This window comes from Stylophora pistillata, chromosome 2 (genome assembly GCF_964205215.1).
Source record: "Stylophora pistillata chromosome 2, jaStyPist1.2, whole genome shotgun sequence".
In the NCBI taxonomy this organism is placed as follows: Eukaryota; Metazoa; Cnidaria; class Anthozoa; order Scleractinia; family Pocilloporidae; genus Stylophora; species Stylophora pistillata.
Genome location: NC_142520.1, coordinates 9,282,201 through 9,303,050, shown reverse-complemented (window position 1 = coordinate 9,303,050; position 20,850 = coordinate 9,282,201). Strand labels below are relative to the sequence as shown.

Genomic DNA, 20,850 nt, shown 5'->3' with positions numbered 1-20,850 from the left:
GAGAAAACAAAAAGAAGAGAAGAAAAATCTAGAGATACTTATTGTTATGATGATTATTTGTACTATCACTCATTAACTTCCCTTGGGGTAGTAAAGTCTTAACCATAGGAGCCAATTTTGACAAATGGATGTCTTTTGTATTCTGTCAAAACAATTCCATAATTTTAAAAACTCCTTAAATAAAACACATAAACGACCACCGGGTTTGGTGTTTCCCATTCAATGACTTGGCATTTGGGGGTAAAAACTGTTATTTCAGAATGATTATTTAAACACTCAATAAAGAAAAAGTTCTGAAACGTCACGTAATGTGAACTAGGTCCCAAAAATGTTCTTTTTGGTTCTTTTCCTACCTTTTTTTATCGCCAATATATAAAGAAAAAAAGTTACATTGATTTTAACAGGCGAAAATAAGTCCTTTTATACGACAGGGGTGCGTAACAGTTAGAAAACAAATTACTGTCGTGTCAGCCAAACTTTTAGAATATTCGTCACGAACATTATCATAATGAAGTTTATTTAGTTCGTGAGCGAGCGCGCGGTATTCTACAAATCGTGCAATCTGATTGGTTCCGAGAGAGGGCAGTATTCTCCCCATCCGGCACGCTCACAGAGGGCGGTATCCGTTTCACTTGAGTCACTTGGCAGAACATCTCTAGCTTCGTTGCAATTTTTTATGAATATATCTCATTTTGCCGGCTGGGCAGAATTTTGAAGTAAAGACTTCGGTCACGACCTTTTGGCGATAAAAAATAGTAATTCTTTCTTCTCTCTCACTCTCAAATCACTGGTTTTTCCGCAAAAATTGATTCCGAAAGAAATTGTGTGGTACTAAATTTGTTTTTAAAAAGATTGAAACGCGGCCTACAAAAAAATTTGTAATTCAATAATCTTTCCCAAAGAGTCACTCAGAAAGTTAAAACGAGAGTTAGTTGCAGTTAACAATTACGTTAATCAATGTGACTCTCAATCGCTAATATCTGAATTCTTCGATGCAATTTGTTCGTTTGTGAAACGTTAAAGGGAAAGTACGGTTTAGAAAAAGTTTTTCTCAATTAGAAGAATTTTTCCTCAGGAGCTCGAAAATAATTGCTATTTTGTCTATTTTGCTTTGTATTAGCGACAAGAGCGCTTCGAAGTTGCCCATTTTTACACTTTTCGCGGTTAGAAAAACGCTATCTTGGATATACGTCATTGTCACGTAGCAATAGTCAAACTTAGTTCGGCACTTTGTCCATGTTGACTTGTTTGACCTTTAGTGAAAACAATTTCTAATACTCCCAATAGTTGAAATGAGGTGAACTATCCTGTTGTTGAATGTCAAAATACGTACTAAAATTCAAAAAGAGAAGGTGTAAGCCTCTACAAGCTACCGGGAAGCGAAATATTAAAGAAAAGTTAGCCGGCAAAAATGACCCGCGACGACGGCTTGCCGCACCCTGTAAAACCTCAGAGCTCAGTGCCAGAACGAAGACTTCCAGCGAGATACACAGGCATGTAAGTTTTCCTTGTTGACCTTCGCTTCGAACGGAAGGCTATGCTTACCTTTTCCATATTCAACACTGCTCTTAGTTATTTATTCTACGAGGTTTTTCAAACCATTTTATTGTAAGCGATTAAATTGAAGCTCGTAATGGTGGTTCACCGTGTGCGGTAGATTTTCAGTCGCCACCCTTGACCAAAGCCGATTTTCAACATCATGGGCTTTACCAAGCGGTGTACAAATAAATCTTGTCTTTCCTAAGTCTTTTATGAGACCATCGAGCAAATATTCTTTACCCCAACAGTCACATTCTCCTGCGGAGAATAAACGACATGACATTTAATACATCGCTAGCAAATTATCAAAACAAACAAATAATACAAATTATTTAGAACTGGATCATTGGATAATGAAATTCAAGACTTTTTATTGGCTTAGCCATTATGGTATATGAGCCAATATACCATAATCTAATGTCTGCACATTGTAACATCCGGTTTCTTCTTACAAAATAAAGTCGAGAAGATTTGTCTAATATCTTGGGGGCGTTTTTTAAATAAAACAATTATTCCACTCGCGCTTGTTGGATATGAGATGATTATTAAAAACTGGATCATTGGATAATGCAATTCAAGACTTTTTATTGGCTTAGCCATTATGGTATATCAGCCAATATACCATAATCTACAAATATGGTAAGCGTACGCGTCAGCTTAAAATCAAAAGGGAGCTAAAAAATCCAGTTTCTTCTTACAAAATAATAATTTCTTAAGGGCGTTTTTAATAAAACAATTATTCCACTCGCGCTTGTTGGATATGAGATGATTATAGCCAACTCGGCGCTACGCGCCTCGTTGGCTATCTATCATCTCATATCCAACGCGCGTTCGTGGAATAATTGTTAATTATAGCCAACTCGGCGCTACGCGCCTCGTTGGCTATCTATCACCTTATATCCAACGCGCGCTTGTGGAATAATTGTCAATTATCCTTCGTCAGGCAGGCACCCATATTTCACTATATCATATCGATTGGACACTATAAGACTAATATGAAAATATTTATATCTTCCAACCAACTACTTGACGTAATTATGCATTGCTTATGCTTTCAAAAGAAATGGAAAGTTTCATTTTAGCTTCGATTCCATTGAGGTAATTTCTAATGTAAACACTGTATGACAGAAGCGATTTTGCGGCGCCCGTCGAAAATAACAAAGCTCTTCTTCTCACAAGTCGCGACATTTCAAACATTTTAGAACGAGAAATACTACGTTGAAGCTAATTCTAAGCAATAAAGATGAAAAACAACTTTGTAAATTAAAGGTAAATGCTGAAACAAACAAAATTTAACTCGTAACAATTAAGTTCTGCCTTTTGTCAGCGTTAATTTTGGCAACTTCGTTTGTAAACAATTTTGTCAGTGTTTACGCATAAGAAGAACGATCTTCAAGGCTAGCATTTCTAACTTGTTGCATGCCAGCTGGGGCTGATCTTTATTCCAAATGGCTCGTGTTCCGTCTATACACCGAAGCTGGGCTCCTGTAACTGCAAAAATAGTTCGTCTCATTCCGAGGTAGCAGTGTAAAATGAATCCGTAGTGGGCACTCCGGTCTTCTTCAGCGAAGTAACTATCACTTCACAGCTAGGATTTGTTCGAGGAAAAAACCTTCGCCTTTCAAATTGAGTCAGTGTCCTAGTACATGTAATTCTTAGGGGGATACATTCTCGTTTTCCGTAGGTTTCCCTTGACAGTTGGCGCAAGAGAACCACTCGCGATATCCAAGACGTAACGGCGACTGAGCGGGTCGACGTTTCATCTTGAAATTCATTTTCTTGACCTTCTCCCTGTCTTTCTCCCCAACAGAAGTATCTCCTTCCCCTGAAGACCAGCCATATTTCGCTTGAAACATCAATGGATGTACTACATCCTCTCGCTAGATTAAAATCCAAGTCGAGAATTCAATAGGTGGCGTCCCCATCGCCGCTGTTAGTCCTTGTTTACGTCCACTTCGGCAAGGGATCTAATTATGCATGTTTGACTATCGCTACGTCATAACGAAGATGGTGGATTTCAATTTGAAAATGCCGATTTTTGGAACGTAATTGTTCGCAACTAAAATGCTTTTACCTCAAATGAATAGCCAGTTAGGATAATTCAAGCAAGGAACTTTTGATCGAAGCAAACTTTTTCTAGACCGTACTTTCCCTTTAAGCGAAGTTTTGAGTTCTTCTATAAATACACTTTCGCCTATTCTTTGAAAGACCCTTGAATTTGGACATTACTACCGTAAATTTTACAGCAGTAATCGAAGGAATTCGATGAATATAAGTCGCATTAAATCCCTTTGTGTCCAGCTGGAAAAGGTCTCATCGACGTCAGCTTTTCGGTGGAAGAAAAACCAATTTACACACACCATTACAGAAAACAAACAAGCAGACTGATAACTCCAAAAGAAACATTTGTATTCAATTACAATTTGACTTGCCGTGACATTTTAAAACGGAACACAGGTAAGTCTTCGGAGATTAATCGTCGTTGGAAATAAACAATACTTTATGTAAGATCTCCGAGTGTTTTCTTTTTTACGAGAAGAGCGTCCCATAGTCATTTAATTAACTCGTGCTTGTTTGTCCACCACCAGTGCTGTTATTTATTCAAACGTGTACTCCTTTTTCCTCATCAATTGACAGGTGTCACATCATGACAGTTACTTATCAAAAAATGTCTCAAATTTTGCTCGGAAGCCTTTTAAGTTACCTTAAGTTTACAAATAAATGTTTCGGTGAAAGCTTTCTCTTTAATTTGGATATCTATTTTCTTTATCATCCCCTCGCTAACAAATTGTTGAGTTTATGGAGGATTTCCAGTAATTAAACTCGTAATTGTGGCCCTAAATCATTTCGGTTCTTATGGCAATCATTTTCTAAATGTGTTAGACAAAAGTAAAAATGTTATTGACCAGCATACGTTGGTCCGTATTGGGAAAAACTGTGTCCTCTGTCTTGAGTACCGCCCCCGGGCGGTATCCAAGACATCGGGCACAGTTTTTCCCAATACCAACGTATTCTGGTCAATAACATATATGTACACGAGCTCATTAAAAAAGGTTTCTTTTTTCCTGCTTGAAACGACTCTTTCGCACGAAGTTTCCACTTGCCATATGTTGTTGCCATTTAATTCATAGTTTTCTATTAAGTTCTTATGCAAGCTTGCAAGTTTTGTGGACAAATAAATCATTGGCTATGTGAAGAAAGAACAACCTTACATGCCAGAAGGCCATCAACTAAGATTCAAAAACGATTCTTTTCTAAGTTACTTCATCTCGAATCAGGGTTTGGATCACTATTCGTATCTAAGGATGGAAAACGATGGAAAAATTTGACAGCTCTAAAATGCCGTTTTACAGCAGTGTTATAAAATACGACCCCTTTCCTGCTTTATTATTTCGTCAAAGATAGTTTGAGGCACTTCTTGTAAATAATCAATGTAATCTCGAGACAATTTTCATCTTTCAACGCATGGCAAAACCAAAAGTAATGAAATTTTAATCAAATATCAGATTTTTATTAAGACAATCAATAAAATACTAACATTTAGCCCTTTTTTTGCGACGCAATTTCCCAAGTCTGATTCACGTTAGTGATGAGAGCTTGTAGAAATAAGCTTAACGACATAGGAGGGTTATTTTGTTGTCTAAATTTCTGGTGTAAACCCGTTGGCATAACGACGACATAATGGGATCCAAATGATATATGTATCGCGACAGCTAAATCGTTTACAACCTTGTTAACATTTTCGATATGAAAGGTAACTACAAAACGATATTAGCATAAAGGCATAAAGAAAAGATGCCTGTGTGATCATGTCGCAATTGTTATTATTTTTGCATGCTCATATCGTTAAAATAATGACAGAATGACCCCCCAAGTCCTTACGCCCGTATGCCCTTATGAAGCTCATATGAACTACATTTATGCCATTATGTCGTAATGTCTCTAGAATGAAACAGGCAAGCGCTAAGCAGCACATAACATCACTGATTAGCACACTGATTTGGTTCGTCTTTGAACATGTTGTTTGCTGCATCTCCTGAAAGCCAGTTTTGGAAATTTTCCCTAGGTTCTGGCTTCACCCGCTTGCGCTCAACAGCCGGCAGGGCTTCGCTACATGTGGATAATTCACCAAGAACAGATGAACTCCTGGACTGTCTTTCAAGCGCTTCTGTAGAGGATGCAAATAGAGAAAGAAGAGAAAGAAAGATTAACTTGAATGCATTAAGTCTCTTCAATTACGTAACCTTGCAATTTTGTGTCTGATTACAGCGCGTACCTCAAGAAGGTGACGTCAGGCAAGGCGTCACGAAAAAGAGGGTCAATATTACAACTCTGCCTTTTAATGGGAGCAAATCCCTAATTTACGATTTTCTATCTTGCAGCTGCTTTTGACTATCGGAAGAGCCAATCAAAACCCTGGAACTCGGCCGTTTCAATCCTCCGAGTCTTCGTCAGAGTTTCCAGCAGATTGAGAGGATTGACTGATGGGAAAGGCGCATTACAAACAATAATTTGCTGATGTTTTCTTAATTCTTCTTTTGAAGAACCCCACCTTGCCCCAAAGTAGTGGTAACTGAATAGCAGATTACGGTAGGCTACAGTTTAACATGCACCCTTACCCTCTGGAAGTCGCCTGCCGGAATCCTCCTTTGCTTTGGAACTCTCCAGTACTTTCTTAATCTTTTGCAATTCTTCTATTAGGTTCTTCCTGGCTGTTTTAAGCGCGTTGTTTTCAGAACAAAGCTGGGCTACCTTATTGCTGCAGGAAAGTGTAATTTATTGTTAGTTTGGTCTTTTTGGTTACCATAGTAAAATACGACATGTAAAGAATAGCCTCCCTTCGGCGCGATATATGTTCGAAAAATTTCCGCAGACATAATCTCTTTACAAGAAACGACCATTCTTACGAGAAAGGAGCTTGAGAAGAACTTTAAAGCTTCCGTTCGCGATCAAACGTGGTAGTGGGCAGTCCAAAACTTCGGTAAAATTGTAACCGTTTCGATGATGAGTACAGTTGTAAAAAAAAAAAAAGAAAACAAAAAAGAAAACAAAAAAACACGTGTCTTTAAAACTAGTGTTTGCAGCATTTTCCTCCTTGAGGGAAAATGAAGGGGAAAGCAAAAACTTTCAAAAATTTTATTCTGGTTTTCAACTTTCAAGCATGCGTATTAATCATCCTTGGGCAGAAATATCTGAGAAGATTTTGAAGCTGTTCATTTGCCGCGTGGATTCAGTTAGAAATTGCGACGAGTCACCCCAAGACAATAAAGACGCAAACAATTCCAGGCACGTACATGCAAAGAAGAAAATAACAAGCCAACTTACAAACAAACAACGTACCTTGCTTCTGTATTAAGTAAACTTAGAGTTGATTTCTCCTTTTCAAGTTTTTTCATATTTTCTTTCAAAGTTTGCGTTTCGGTTTCGAGTTTTCCAAGCTTGGCTTTGAGAGAATAAATAGCCACATTAGAAACGACCCCTACTTCACTCTTCTCCTTCTCGTTAGACGCAACAGGTTGACCCCTGAAATTGAGAAAAATAAAATAAACAATAATAATAATAAAATAAAAAGATAGATGTAAACAACTTCTGAGTAAAAAAATAAAGATGTCACCGGAATGGGACGAAGAAAAGATTCTGAGCGGGAATGAGGAAACAAACCTCAGACCTAAGAATTCCGCGCTAGACGCTCTCTAACGTTTCTGCTCACTATGGCTCCCAAAACGAGCGTACCTTTGAAGGCTCGTGAGTAAGTTACGATGTATTGTAATCAGAGCTTACCTCATTATACTAATGGTGTCATCTGTCTCAGTTTCCTTCAACCTCCTTATCTCCACTTTCAGAGATCCAACTTTTTCCCTTCCCCGTTCCACTTCACTCCTCAGTGACTTCTTCTCATTGTGGTATTTTTCTTTCAGTTTGTACAAGTCATACTGTAATGACTGAATCTGCATGTTCTTTTGTGCTAACTCGATTCGCAAAGTTTCCATCGCTTCTTCAATTTTCTTTACATCTTGCGCCTTGTGGATAATTGCTGCGAATTTGAACATGGAGAGAAATATTAGCCACTTCGTATTTCAATTAATGCGTCAAGTGCTGTTTTTTTTTTTTTTTTTTTTTTTTCTTCTTTCCTTCGGCGTGAGTAAAAGTGCTCGCCGACAAACGCACGTAAAGTAGGGCATCCATTGAGAAGCACGCTATTGCGTTTGCGTAGATCGACTTTTAGTGTCATGGTGACAGCCAGACTAATCACTTACCATTCGGAATTAATAGAATTTTTACCTACCTAATCAATGGAACATTTTAGTAATCTTGGTTTACACACGACGTCATCAAAATTGAAAATTAAGGAATTGCCAATACTTTTGAGATTTTAGTTTAGTTAGTTCTTACAACAGCTGAAGGCTTATGTTTTAAAAAATTTTCAGTGTGATGGCGTTTTTCGTCCAGTGAAAAAGCAAGGTTGAATTTCTGAGCTTATGCGTGACACAAAATTAAAACTATTGCGCTTCAAGTGATGTACCTGTTTTTTAACGTTGAACTCTCGTTGGTTACTTGTGATATTCACCTAGGTTCTAAAGTCTGGTTTTAGTACACCCCTTTAAAATGCACTCTAACCCAGTAACTGTACCTTGTTGTTCATTCACTATGGCCTTGAGTCTGTTACACTCCGCTAAATACTTGTCAATTGTATCTTTGGCCTTTTTCTTTGCAGCGTCGCATTCTTTTTTGAGCGATTCGATTTCATTTTGATCTCCAATGCACGAAGAATTCTAACAAGGAGCAAAAAAATAAGTCGTTAAATGTATATCACTTCTGTATAACAAGTAGAGGCCATTGGTGACGTCAGTCTGGAATTATACCACAGCACCTGGCACATAAGCTACAATAACAAATATAATTTGAGAGATATATCCAAAACCGAATTCTCAGACAACACAAAATGCTCCCTCAACCTTCTGGTACTCCAAAAAATGTATAAGGGTATTTTGCAGCCAAAGTTCCGAACTTTATTGCACGGTTCTGCATAAACCCTTAGTAAAGAGCTGCATTCCTAAAAGACTCTTACTATAACTTCAATTCATGAATAAGGAAGCTTTTCTTTCTTTCTCAACACTCAGGAAAATTTAATTTTCTCATCTCACAGGTAACCCCTTAAAATTACAAAAAGACGCTGCTGAATAAGTCGACTGTGGTTTTGTACTTCCTTGTTCTAACTGACTTACGAAATCCCTACCATTCCGTAGACAAAATCTACCTCTTCTTTGAGAATTGTACCACTTTCGGGGGCAACAACCCCGTCAAGCCTCCCGGGACTTACCTGACTTGTTTGCGCAGACGCTTTTAACTGGGTGAAGTCTGAGCTAAGTTGAGTAAGTTCGGCGTCTTTCTTGGCCGCAGTTTCTTCAAGTTCTTCAATTTTTCGAAGATGCTCCTCTTCTTCATCTGCAGAAACAAAAGTAAAAAAACCGGTTTCTTTTCAAGGCAACATTTGCTGCGATGAGTTAACTTTGATGACAAGAGCACATGAACTTCCTCCTTACCGCGTATTCTCCTTGAACGCCCGCTCCATAAGCTACCTTCATGACACAATCACGGCCACAATACAGCTTGAGTTGAAATCATATGACTCCATCGTAATCCAATTCTGATGCTGACTTCCACTCAGGTTTACGAAACGTCAGGCATTGACATTGTCAACAAGACAGTGGTCAGAAATCGGGCATGCGCAAGGCAACCCGCTCTGGTCAACGATGCACGATCATTTATTGAGAAACTTCACCGTTGAACAACAACCAGCATGACAAAATTTGGCAATAACTTACCCTGCATTTCGTCTGTGATGGCCTTCAGTCGATCTGATTCCTTGAAATATCTCTGAAGGTTGTCCACTGCTTTTTTCTTAGCTGACTCGCACTCCTTTCTCAAATTTTCAACCTTAGTGAAGTCCACAATATTTGTAGAATTCTACGCAGATAAACGACAAGAAAAAAAAAAAAAAACACATGAGCATGCGTTTAAAATACAAAAACCCAGGGGTTGCGATTATGTAAAGTCAAGCTAACCCATTCTGTCACTGATTTTTAGTTTTCTGTGTTTTCACAGTCCTCTGTAAGGTCGCATTAACTTCTATACAACAAGGTTAAACTGCGCTTAGATGATTCAAGAGGAAACGAAACAAAAAGTGTAATTACTTGTTTTTCAAGGTGATGAAGTCTGGCCACAATAGTTTCCAGTTCATACTCGGCCTTGGCCAGCTTCAGTTGGTAATGCTGGAAGCTTTGTTCATAGTCCGCGATATTTTGGGAAGTAATGGCAAGATTCTCCTCCAACTCCTTAATTTTGTCGTTCTTCTCGGCGTAGCAGTCTTCACTCTCCTTTACTTTCAAGGCGCTGATCTCACGCAGTTGTTCAAGGAGTTTCTCTTTCTCATCTTTGAGTTGGACTATTTCTTCCTTTCGTTTTTTATTCTCTCCCTCAAGAGCCATTGCTTTGGATTCAGCGCAAACAAGACTGTTGTCTACTTGACTTTCTAATCGTTGGTTCCTAGCTTTCTCCTTTTCCAGTTCTTGGCGAAGCTCAGTCATACAGGCAATTTCTTCAACCCATTTTTTTCTTTTCTTCTTTAAGAAGAGCAGTTTTGAATTGTGCAAGACTTTCCCATTTCTCCTTCTCAGTTGTTAACTCTTCAACTTGTTGCATTAATTTCGCACTCTTTCCTTTCTCCATCTCCAATTCTTGGCGCAACTCCTTTTCTGAATTCATGATAGCAGAGATTTTGCTATTCATCTCCTCCTTGGAAACGCTTGCACACTGATCGGCAAGAACCCGACGCACTTCCAATTCGGCGGCATCTCTACTTTTCTCTGCAACAAGAAGCTTGACTTCGAGCTCAGATACGATGTTTTTCTCCTTCAAAAGTGATTCGCAAGTCTCGCCGATCTCTTGATCTAAAGCGTTCTTTTGATTGTCGAAGGAGGCCGTAAACTCGTGAAGTTTTTCTTCCAACAATTCTTTCTCATTCAAAGCCCTTTCAACCGTTGTGTTCAACTCTTTCTTTTCAGCGTTTACATTCTCCAGGCTTGATTTGGTAAACTCTAACTCACTCTCCACTTTTAGAAGCCTATGCTACAATTCCTACAATTCTCTTCCAGACTGTTAAGTTTTCAAGGCAAGCTCCTGGCTCTGAGACTCATTTTCTCCATTTAGGGTCTCCATTTTCTTGTTTACCGAGATCAATTCTGCTTCCTGCTGTCTAATGATTCCTTTAAGTTCACCAATCTTGGCTTCTGCCTCCACGCAGCTCTTCTTTACCTCAAGAAGACTTTCATTCAAGTATTCAAGTTCACTTTCGAGCTCACTGATTTTTCCTTCGGAACTTCTCGGTCATTTCAGATTGCTTCAGTTCTTTCTGTTGAGGATTTGTCCTTACCTCGGCAATTTCAACTTCTTTCTCGTCCAACAAGAACGTAATATATTCCAGCTCTTCGTGTTTCACTGGAATGGTAGAATTCAGTTCCTCAGCAGCGGAATCCTTAAACGAGATTAATCAACAATCAGTCATCCAATCAATTAATAAATAAATCATTGCGCCAAACAATTAGCCGTTTAATGATAGATCATACAAGAACACCTACATCATTCAGAGAAAACAGAACTTTTTATTTTGGACAAGGATATCAAAAACGGTTTGCCAGAGCGTAAATGTTGAAAATGCCACGATAGGTAACGCATTAAAAAGCCACACTCTTCCACTCCCCCTCCAACCATAATCGATCTGAGGCAAGTCATCGCTCTCCTTGTACACAAGACCCCACGCTTTTGACGCAAGGAAAATGTAACCAACCCAGGAAGGGAGAGGGGATGGGGGTGGTGTGGGATGGTGTGGGGGCCCAGCCTGTGAGTAAGCGTTCGTTGACTAGGGAAAAAAACAAACAAGCAAGACCAAAACAAAACAAAACAACGACAGCAACTGCCCAGAGGCAGATTGTAAGGTTGACTGATAATAAAGAGATCAGTTGACCAAGCCGAAAAAAAAGTAGAAAAATCTGAGCCAGAGATACATTTTCTACTCGCATGGACCTGTATTTGCTGTTCTTGGCAACGTTGTCTTTCAATTTTAAGTTCCTCTTCGATCTCCCATAATTTCTGCTCCATCTGATCGATTTTTTTTTGTCTTTCTCTCCCAGCTGGCCTCGATTTTTCTTACTCTCATCGGTCAGTTTATCCACGTGCGCTTTCAGCTGGATAGCCTCAATGGAGAGTTCATTCAACTTCTTGTTTTTGTAGCTCAAAACCTGTTTGCTCTGTTGGACCTGCTGCCTTAAACTGTCGCGCTCCTCCGCCAATGCTCCATTTCGTATTTCTGCTTCTTTCAGTTGTCGGTTCTCGCTTTCAAACTCCTTCACCCTCTCCTCCGCTTTTTACCCTTCTGTTTCGTAAGTTCAACGTTCAACTCCATCTGCTTCAACTTCTGAACCACCTTGTTGTCATCGTCTCGTTGCGTGACGGATAGTACGTTGTGTGAGCTGTATAGGTTTTCCATGTCACGCATCTCTTGCTTAGCTTCCTCGTCTTTCTTATTAGCCACTTCGATCCTGTGCTCCAATACATCTCTTTCGCTTCTCAAGAAGTTGCACTGTGCCTCCTACTCAGAGACCTACGCGTAGAAGCAAGAAAGATAAGTCCTACTGCCATGATTAAATCTGCTTCGGTCAAGAACTCATGCGTGAACCAATCGATATCGCGTCTCAGGCATGCGCAGGTAGATCAATTTTGGCCGAGAGTCAGTTTTTCGCGTAAAATATCAAAGGGAAATATGAGGAGTAAATAGCATCATGCAAAATTTAAGGGGAAATACGCAAATGGTCACAGAATTTGTAAAAAGAACCAAACGTAAGCAAAACGAAAACTTGAAGCCGAACAAAGCTCTTGGAAAGAAAAAAAGTGCAAATTCTAGTAATTCATTATCAAAGTTATCACTGGTAAATAAAATTTTCTATTTATCCATCCATCCACCCATCTATCTATCTAGTATCTATCTAACTGTCTGTCTGTCTGTCTATCTGTCTGTCTATCTATCTTATTGATCTATCTATCTATCTTATTTATCTATCTATCTATTTTAATAATTTTCAATACGTTAACTGCGCTCTACCCGCGTGGACTGAAGTCTTTCTCAGCGTGCTTGATAAACATACTCCTTGCCGCACCAGAAGAATACGTAAGAAGCCTTTACCATGGTTAAATCCAAACTTCAAAAAGTTGGTGTTTAAGCGAGATTGGTTAAGAAGGAAGGCAACCAAAACCGGTATGCCAGAAGATTGAACGGCTTATAGCTCTTCAAGAAATTTAGTCAATAAAGAGATAAGACAAACAAAGAATAGATTTTATCAATCACGCATAAACGAGGCATCTGGCGATCAAAAGGTGACGTGGAAAGTGCTTAATGATCTGTTAGGAAAAAAAGTCGTGCGCAACAAAGATAAGTGAATTGAAAAGTGATTGTGGTGCGACAATCACAAATCCTGAGGACATCGCAGATTACATGAACAAACAGTTCGCAGAGATAGGCCCAAGTTGAGGTTCAAAGATTCAAGTCAATCAAGATAATATTACTCCTAGAGAATTCTTGACTAAAAGAGATTCTAGCTTTAATTTGAAAAAAAGTGAAAGCCTTCAGTGTGCTAAAATTATTCAATGGGGTAAAAATTAACAAGGCAACTGGTATAGATAAAATATCAAATGGAATTTTAAAAATAGCTGCTCCTGTTATCTATTAACAGAATTATTTAATTTATCTATCACTTCTGGTGTATTTCCATCTGATTGGAAAATAGCAAAGGTCTCTCCACTCCTTAAATCGGGTGATCTGAGCAATGCAAATAGTTACAGACCAATTCCTGCTTTGCCAACAATTGCACGAGTATTTAAAAGAATTCTATTTAACCAGTTATATACGTTAGGGCTTGTAAGCACTACACTGAAAAATTTGGTTTGGTACTTGCAAAAAAATTGAAAATTTTGTAACAGCGATATTTTTTTATTCGTAATAGCGTTCGCACTTAACACGTGCGAACTATTTGTATAACCACAAATGTCAATCAATCGAGATAGGTACCGAGATTTCGTTACAGTGCGTTTCCTTTGATGTCGTTCCCGGTCAAAGGCTGTCGCAAAGCAAAATGCACCCGCCAAATGTTTTAATCGCCCTTTGCTATTTGGTTGCCATGCAAAACCTAATTATGACTAGTCATCAGTTACTTCTGTTTTTTTTTGGGAAGGATTCGCCTTTTTACGGATTCTGGAGACTTTAATACAGGTATCTTTCTTCGGCATGAGGAAATGCCTGATACTTTGAACTTTTCCTCTAACCAGTCTCATCTCTAAATGGCAGTAATGGGGTCACCTAGGTACATAAGGTATGGGTCGCACTTGGGCAAAGTTTTTAACTTTGCAGGCAAAAAAAAAAAAAAAAAAAAACAGAGAAAATTTGAAACCGCAACTGGAAAGCAAACTTTTGGTTTCAAATATCAGGGTCACACTAGGTGAAAAAAATGTCAGTGATGACACTTTGATAAACCAGACTTACGTTTATCGACGTGTTATGGGGAGAGAGCAGTGAGCTGAAAAAGGAAAGCAGACGTCAAAAAGATGCGTCCTGTTGAAGCATTGTTAATAATGATCACGGTGACGCTTATTCTTCTTATAAATTTAAATCATGAGCACTTTTTTTGTCTTTTGTATGATCTATGAAAGATGGGTTTACGCCTGTTTAACTGTTTTGACTGCCGCTATGATGAGAGCGAGAAATCAACGTCAGTGAAGATTACTTCGAGCGCCATATGCCTGGTCAGTTCCGCGACCAGTCGAGTCGTTCGCTGTTTACTGACAAGCGATGACAGTTCCACCGCCATAGCTATTGCTTAGCCCGAGTTTTCTGAAATCTGCCTGCCCCACCCAAGCACTACGGCGTCTTTCATGTTTTGGCCGGTTTTCAAAGTTTTTGCGAACTGGAAAAGTTAGGGTTACATTAGGCAATAAGCCCCAGTGACAGATTTTTACGCCAAAGTGACCACATTCACACCAAACGTTGCCAAGTGCGATCCATGCCTAATATCCTTTGGCCTGGTATCAATTATGAAAGATGATGACCAGTTGAAAAGTATTTGTCAAGGGACACTAGATTTTCTCGCCCGAAAAATAATTGTAGGCCTCGAAACCTAGTCGACGGCATCTTTGAAGCTTGGTGGCTCTTGCGAAACTTTTGGTGGGTCAAAAAAATCGTTCGCACTGAAAATGGTTTCACGTTGACAGATTTTTTTTGCAAAACAAAACAAAATTTCGCGTAGTGCGAACAGGCCCTCATATACGTATGTTAATGAGAATAACTTTCTTTATACGTACCAGTTCGGATTTGGACCTCTTCATTCAACTCTTACTTCCTTACTTAATATGCTGATTTAACTGATGAGTCGTGTTTTAATATTGATTAAGGTATTGTTAATGGAGTTCTTTTCCTGGACTTGAAAAAAGCCCTCGAGACCGTTGGCCATGATATTTTACTTACAAAACTTAGATACTACGGAGTAGAAACTGCAACAATCAATTGGTTAACTTCGTATCTTAAAAATCGACAAAAATGTTTTGCTAACGGTATCAACTCATCTATAGATTACATAACACGTGGTGTTCCTCAAGGTTCAAGTTTAGGTGTGCTGCTCTTTCTTATATATATAAATATATATAAATGATATCTCTAAGTGTTTAGATTATGGGGTAGCAAAATTATTTGCTGACGATACGAACTTGACATTCTCAGGCTGCAGTTTCCCTGCCCTGCAGAATAAAATGTCAAAGGATCTCAGGGGTATGGCTTCTTGGCTTTCAGCCAAGAGGCTTACCCTTGATGTGTTAAAACTTATTTTATGGTTGTAGGATCAAAAAAGAGTGGCGAGCCTGAAAAACACTCTTTCTTTGTTAGACACCGAATTGGATAAAGTCAAATCTGTTAAATGTCTTGGTGTAGACATCGATGAATATTTAACTTGGGATAGCCACATGCTAAGTATAAGACAGAAGGTTACTCGTAGTTTCAGTGTCCTAAGAAGGGTTAAACCCTTTTTTTAAAAGCAGAAAACCTAATTGACATTTACAGGTCAGTATATTGAGCCTTACTTTACATATTGTTGCATTGTTTGGGATAGTATAAGTGAAACACAGATTGCTAATTTGCAAAAGCTCCAAACCGTGCAGTGCGAATGATAACTGGTGCTTCCTATTTGCAGAGTTTTAGTGATGTTCTCTGTAAATTAGGCTGGATTGACATTAGAAACAATGAGAAAACGGCAAAAAGCCATTTTGATGTTTAAAATACTGAATGGTCTCACTCCCCCGTACCTGTCTGAGATGTTTACCCATAGCGCCTCTTTTCATGATTATGGAATGCGATCTCTCAGAATGAACCTTGCGTTCTTTAAAAGTCGCACAGATTTTTACAGAAACAGTTTTGCATTTACCGGAGCAAGAATGTGGAATGGTTTGCAAAACAGTTTAAAGGAAAAAACTTCGCTAAAAAAGTTTCTAGGGAAGCTGGACTATTACTATCACAAGCAAAACTAGTTCTAGAACATTAAGCTTTCTAATAGTAAATATATAACTTGTATTACGTACGGATTTTATGTAAACCAAATTTTAATATCGCTGTATATTTTGATTTGATAAATACCTTATTCAAATAAAGGGTTCCTTCCATTCATCTGTCTGTCTGCCTATCCAGCGATCTCTCCCTTTATCTAATTACAAGTACTCTGTTGATAAAGCACTCTCTTCGCTTTCACTGGACAAGTTATTTGATCCTTGAAGTTTTCGATAATACAGTTGCAATGGACGGTCAACTTTCATCTGAGCAAACCTGTCGCTCACCTTTTTCTGGGCTTGGCACAAATCGTTTCCCAGTTCATGCCGTTGCTGCGCTTGTACACAGATGATCTCCCACCTTTCAGCCTTCATCTTGTCAATCAGCCTCTGCTGGTCCCTCCCACGATTAGTGTCTCTTAAAAGAGAGTCGTTGAAGTGTTGTAATTCTTCGAGGACAGATGTGTGTTCCTTTCTATAACAATAAGTTAAAAGCATAAATATTGTGAGAGAAATTAGACAAATAACAAAATGAATGCATCGCCAAATTTTTGACCACATGAACTTTGATTTAATAATAATATTAATAATAATAATAAAATAATAATAATAACAAACATATGATGTACGATCCTCGCAGTAGATAGCGCTATTTAAGCAATAGCGAAAAATCAGACCTGAAAAAAATCAGGCCTGTACGGGATTCGAACCACTGACCTCTGCGATACTAGTGCAGCGCTCTACCAATTGAGCTAACAAGCCAACTGGGAGCAGGCCGTTAAGTTGATTCGTAATAAACCCGTGAAAGTGATAAATGAGATACAATGAAATATATGAAGTTCATATATTTTGTACTGCGGTATTAGATATATATGATGCACGATCCTCGCAGTAGATAGCGCTATTTAAGCAATAGCTCAAAATCAGACCTGAAAAAAATCAGGCCTGTACGGGACTCGAACCACTGACCTCTGCGATACTAGTGCAGCGCTCCACCAATTGAGCTAACAAGCCGTGCATCTTACGTATCTAATACCGCAGTTCAAAATATATGATCTTCATATATTTATCGTATCTCACAACAATAGTCATCGTGAATAAGACAGAAAAAGCAAAAGAGGCCAAAGTGCAACTCAACAACAGAGTTCACTTCAAAATTCTCATAGTACCGATAGTAAAAAACACGTAGGAAAGGATTAATGAGATCATTGACCAAATGCATCGGGGAAAACACATTTGATGGCTTAGAAATGGCTTCCACAAACTCCCAATACTCGCCTTCGGATACACAATTAGCCATTGCCGAAAAACTATTTTACTAATCACCCGATAATTTCTTACAAGAAAGTAAAATCCCTTACGACAAGCAAAAACACAGTTCGAAGGCGATAAAGCGATGCGACCACGAAAGCCACATGGGGAGTCCGTGCTGTTCTGTGTTTATCTTTATTTGCATGGCAAAAATTCACCGTTTGTCGGCGCAAAACTATCCACAGAAGCTTCAGATAATTTCTCGGACAATTCATCGTCTGAAAAAGTCGACATTTCTCGACTGACAACGAAACAGTTCTCAAAAAAGTAATATGTGCGATTCTCTGTGCAGCAAACAAAGAGAGTTGCGACAAAGCAAAGCATAAGTTTGTTGAGCCTTTGACGTCATGATGACGTTTTTGCGTGCTCGGCTGGAACATGTTTTCAGCAGTAGCGGACGATTTTTGGACGACTTTGAAGCGATAAAAATTGGTCATCGAAGGTTTGTTTTGAGTTTTTAATGGCAAAAAGGGCCTTAACTTGACCGAATTCAACATTGTGTAAACAGTTTAGGCCAAAAGAAATTGGTCAATTTTCTTCTCAGGGGCACTTTAAGAACGCAAATGGCCAATGCAAAAATCCAGAAAAGCCCAAAAGCGCAAATAAGCGGCAATTAGATACGCCAAACAAATCTAGCACGGCACGGAGGAAGAATAAAGCCGCTCGTAAGTGTAAATCACCAACACCGAAATCAAGAAAATGCTTAAATATGAGCGAGAATATCGATCCAGCTTCATCAAAGAGGAACATACCGAGGAAAGATAACGATTTGGAAATTTTTTTTAACGTAGATGATCTTCCAGAGGATGGATTACAAGTTAAAGTCGTGACAAGAATGGCAAATGGGCAGGTAATTGTTAGAATTCCACGTGAGGAAGAAACTCGTGAAACACATTCCTTTTAGAAACTGGAAATCAGCTTTGAGATTTCTTTTCCGCCGAGTAGAAATCTTACCAGAACTTAGAAAGATTTTTCAGGAGAAAATTTCGAAAGAATTCGACGAATATATGCATAACTCGAAGCAACAGTGGTTCTTCGTGAGAAGCTGCTTGACTCCACACCAAATCTAAAAATAATGTTTAAACCGAAGCCAGTCGGTAAGACCGCCAACACATCTTTATTTCTGGAAAGTTGACGTATGGCTTCTTTCTGTTCTTGTTTTAAAACAAAGTTTTCTAAGACATCAAAAGTAGCTAAAGAATCGTTCAACGCAAGATCTATCTCTTCTTCGCGAAACGCCATATTGGATGTGATACATAACAAACTGACGTCACATTCTGCTGTCAATAGAAATACTGGACCAATAAGAATCGCCCATTCGTGAGCGAAGGGGTTATGCAAACTTTCAAGTACTGCTGGCAGGCGTTCCTTTTCCTAGCCCTAACCTCTCCCCCTCCCCCCACCTTCTAGTTGTTCGCCTCGCTCCAATTTACACGCGGTCTGGAAAATAAAACAGAAAGCCCAAAGTCCTAATTTTCGCCCAAACTCCACAAGAACGCCTGCTCTGCAGGCTACTGTTTTGAAGACCACTTATTATTGATAAGTATTCCAGGGCTAAATGAAGATTGATATTGATATTAATGCAAGCTGTTTGCAAAGAATTGACATGTGATGAGGCGAATTTTATTTGAAAAAAAAAAACCTCTAAGCACGTGAGAATTGCGCAGAAAATTGACTAACAGAAGCATAATGTTCCTTGTGATTTTTTTTTCTTTATTGAGGTAGGATTATGTGATAAAATTTACGTTGCTAATGGCATTTCATCTGAGAGATTTTAGTCGAAAGCGGCGAGTAAAAAATAAACAGGAAGTTGCAGTGGGAAAGTACCGTTTAAATATACTAGTTAATCGATGAAGAACTTTTAGAAGCAAAGAAACGTATACTTAGCATGGCTCATGCCTTTTCCGACAACCATTCTGCAAACAGCTGTATACCTTTTTTTTCCTCGTGAAAGGGGTTATGCACGATGCATGTATGTATATATCTCATCAAAGGAGCAATCCTTTTTGTTGTTTTTGTTTGACAGCAGCTATTTGCTTTCCTTTAGAAAAATATTTTCGGGATATTGGGTTTACGAAACTTGTGATAGGGGGGAATTAGAAAATGGGAAAATGCGTTGTTTAAAAGTTGTTCAAGTATCATTAAAAGTGATAGGGTCTATAATTGGTCACAATATAGCCTACAATAAGGTGGGGATTCTGGGAGACCCTTGGCACATGCCCAGGAAGAATTCTTTAACCTCTTCTTCCCCACCCTCGAAACTTTTTTCCGGGAAAACGGAAGGCAAAGTGCAGTAGAAGAAAACAATTTGTAACAAATGAAATAGTGACATGATTAGCATCGATTTCTGGATTGTGGCGCGCTTTTACTGTTTTAGCAACAGTGATTTTCTCAAAGCATATCAATAAAATGCGTCTGAATTACACTATACCACCGAGGAGGCATAATACTAAGACAGACATCTCTACAATACTACTGATGAAGTGCTTGTCTGTTATTTTATATTTTTTCGATGTAGACTAAATCCATTTTCAAATTTTCATATTAGTCTGTTTGAAACAGCTGCCTGAAGTTTGAACAAGCAAAGCTAATAAATACCTTATATTTGCAGTATAAGGTATTTATATCCTATATACCTTTTTCTGAAATGAAGAGAAATTCCATATTAACCATGTAAGTGAACAAACTCCAAATAACTTCTACTTTCAACACACTACTGCGAAAACTTCAAAACTAGTTTTGAAGTTTTTGCAGTAGTGTGTTGAAAGTAGAAGTTAGTTGGAGTTTGTTCACTTACATGGTTAATATGGCGTTAAGTAATACTTCTTGGCTTCGATAAGTATAATTTCCCAACGAAGAGAAATTCACTGATGGTTTTATTGATTAAAAAAAAATGTAAAGGTGTTTCTAGGTAAAAATCATGATAAACGAGGTATTTTTTTCGTAGTTTTTAGTCTAAAAAAAAATACATAGAAGACGTCGCGGAAAAGTTTTAATAAAATACCCCGAGTGAAGTTCCCGCACATGATAGATTTGTGTAGAAAGTTTCTAAATTTATCTGCTCTTTCTAAAAATCGTTGTTTAACTTTATCAACTTTGATGAGCCATACTTCTCGAAAAGAAATACCAGATTTCCTTTCTAACAAGATTTTTCGGGATGATCATATCAGTTTTTACTTCAGAGCCCTATCGATGTAGTAAATTAGGATTTTCAATCTACCCAAAAGTGCATGATCTATGGTCCCGGTTTCTCGGGCCCTTTCTTTCCTCCGACTCCAGGTTTGAATTACTTCAGGAATTATCATAGTCTACAGTTTCGTCAACCCCACACTAAAGAAAGTTCAGGGTAACTCATCATGGCTT

General features: G+C 38.5%; 1 protein-coding gene across 1 annotated transcript; it reads right to left on the bottom strand.

The window, feature by feature from the left end:
- Positions 1-5,015: 5,015 nt before the first annotated feature.
- Positions 5,016-12,191, bottom strand: LOC111345796 (uncharacterized). Its single transcript, XM_088749239.1, has 8 exons — positions 9,735-12,191; positions 9,366-9,507; positions 8,861-8,985; positions 8,171-8,312; positions 7,321-7,573; positions 6,880-7,062; positions 6,159-6,298; positions 5,016-5,707 (listed from the first exon to the last, which is right to left on the bottom strand). Exons 1-8 carry the CDS (start codon positions 10,125-10,127, stop codon positions 5,520-5,522), a joined length of 1,566 nt encoding a protein of 521 aa, XP_088605365.1. The 5' UTR covers positions 10,128-12,191; the 3' UTR covers positions 5,016-5,519.
- Between the last annotated feature and the right edge of the window lie 8,659 nt (positions 12,192-20,850).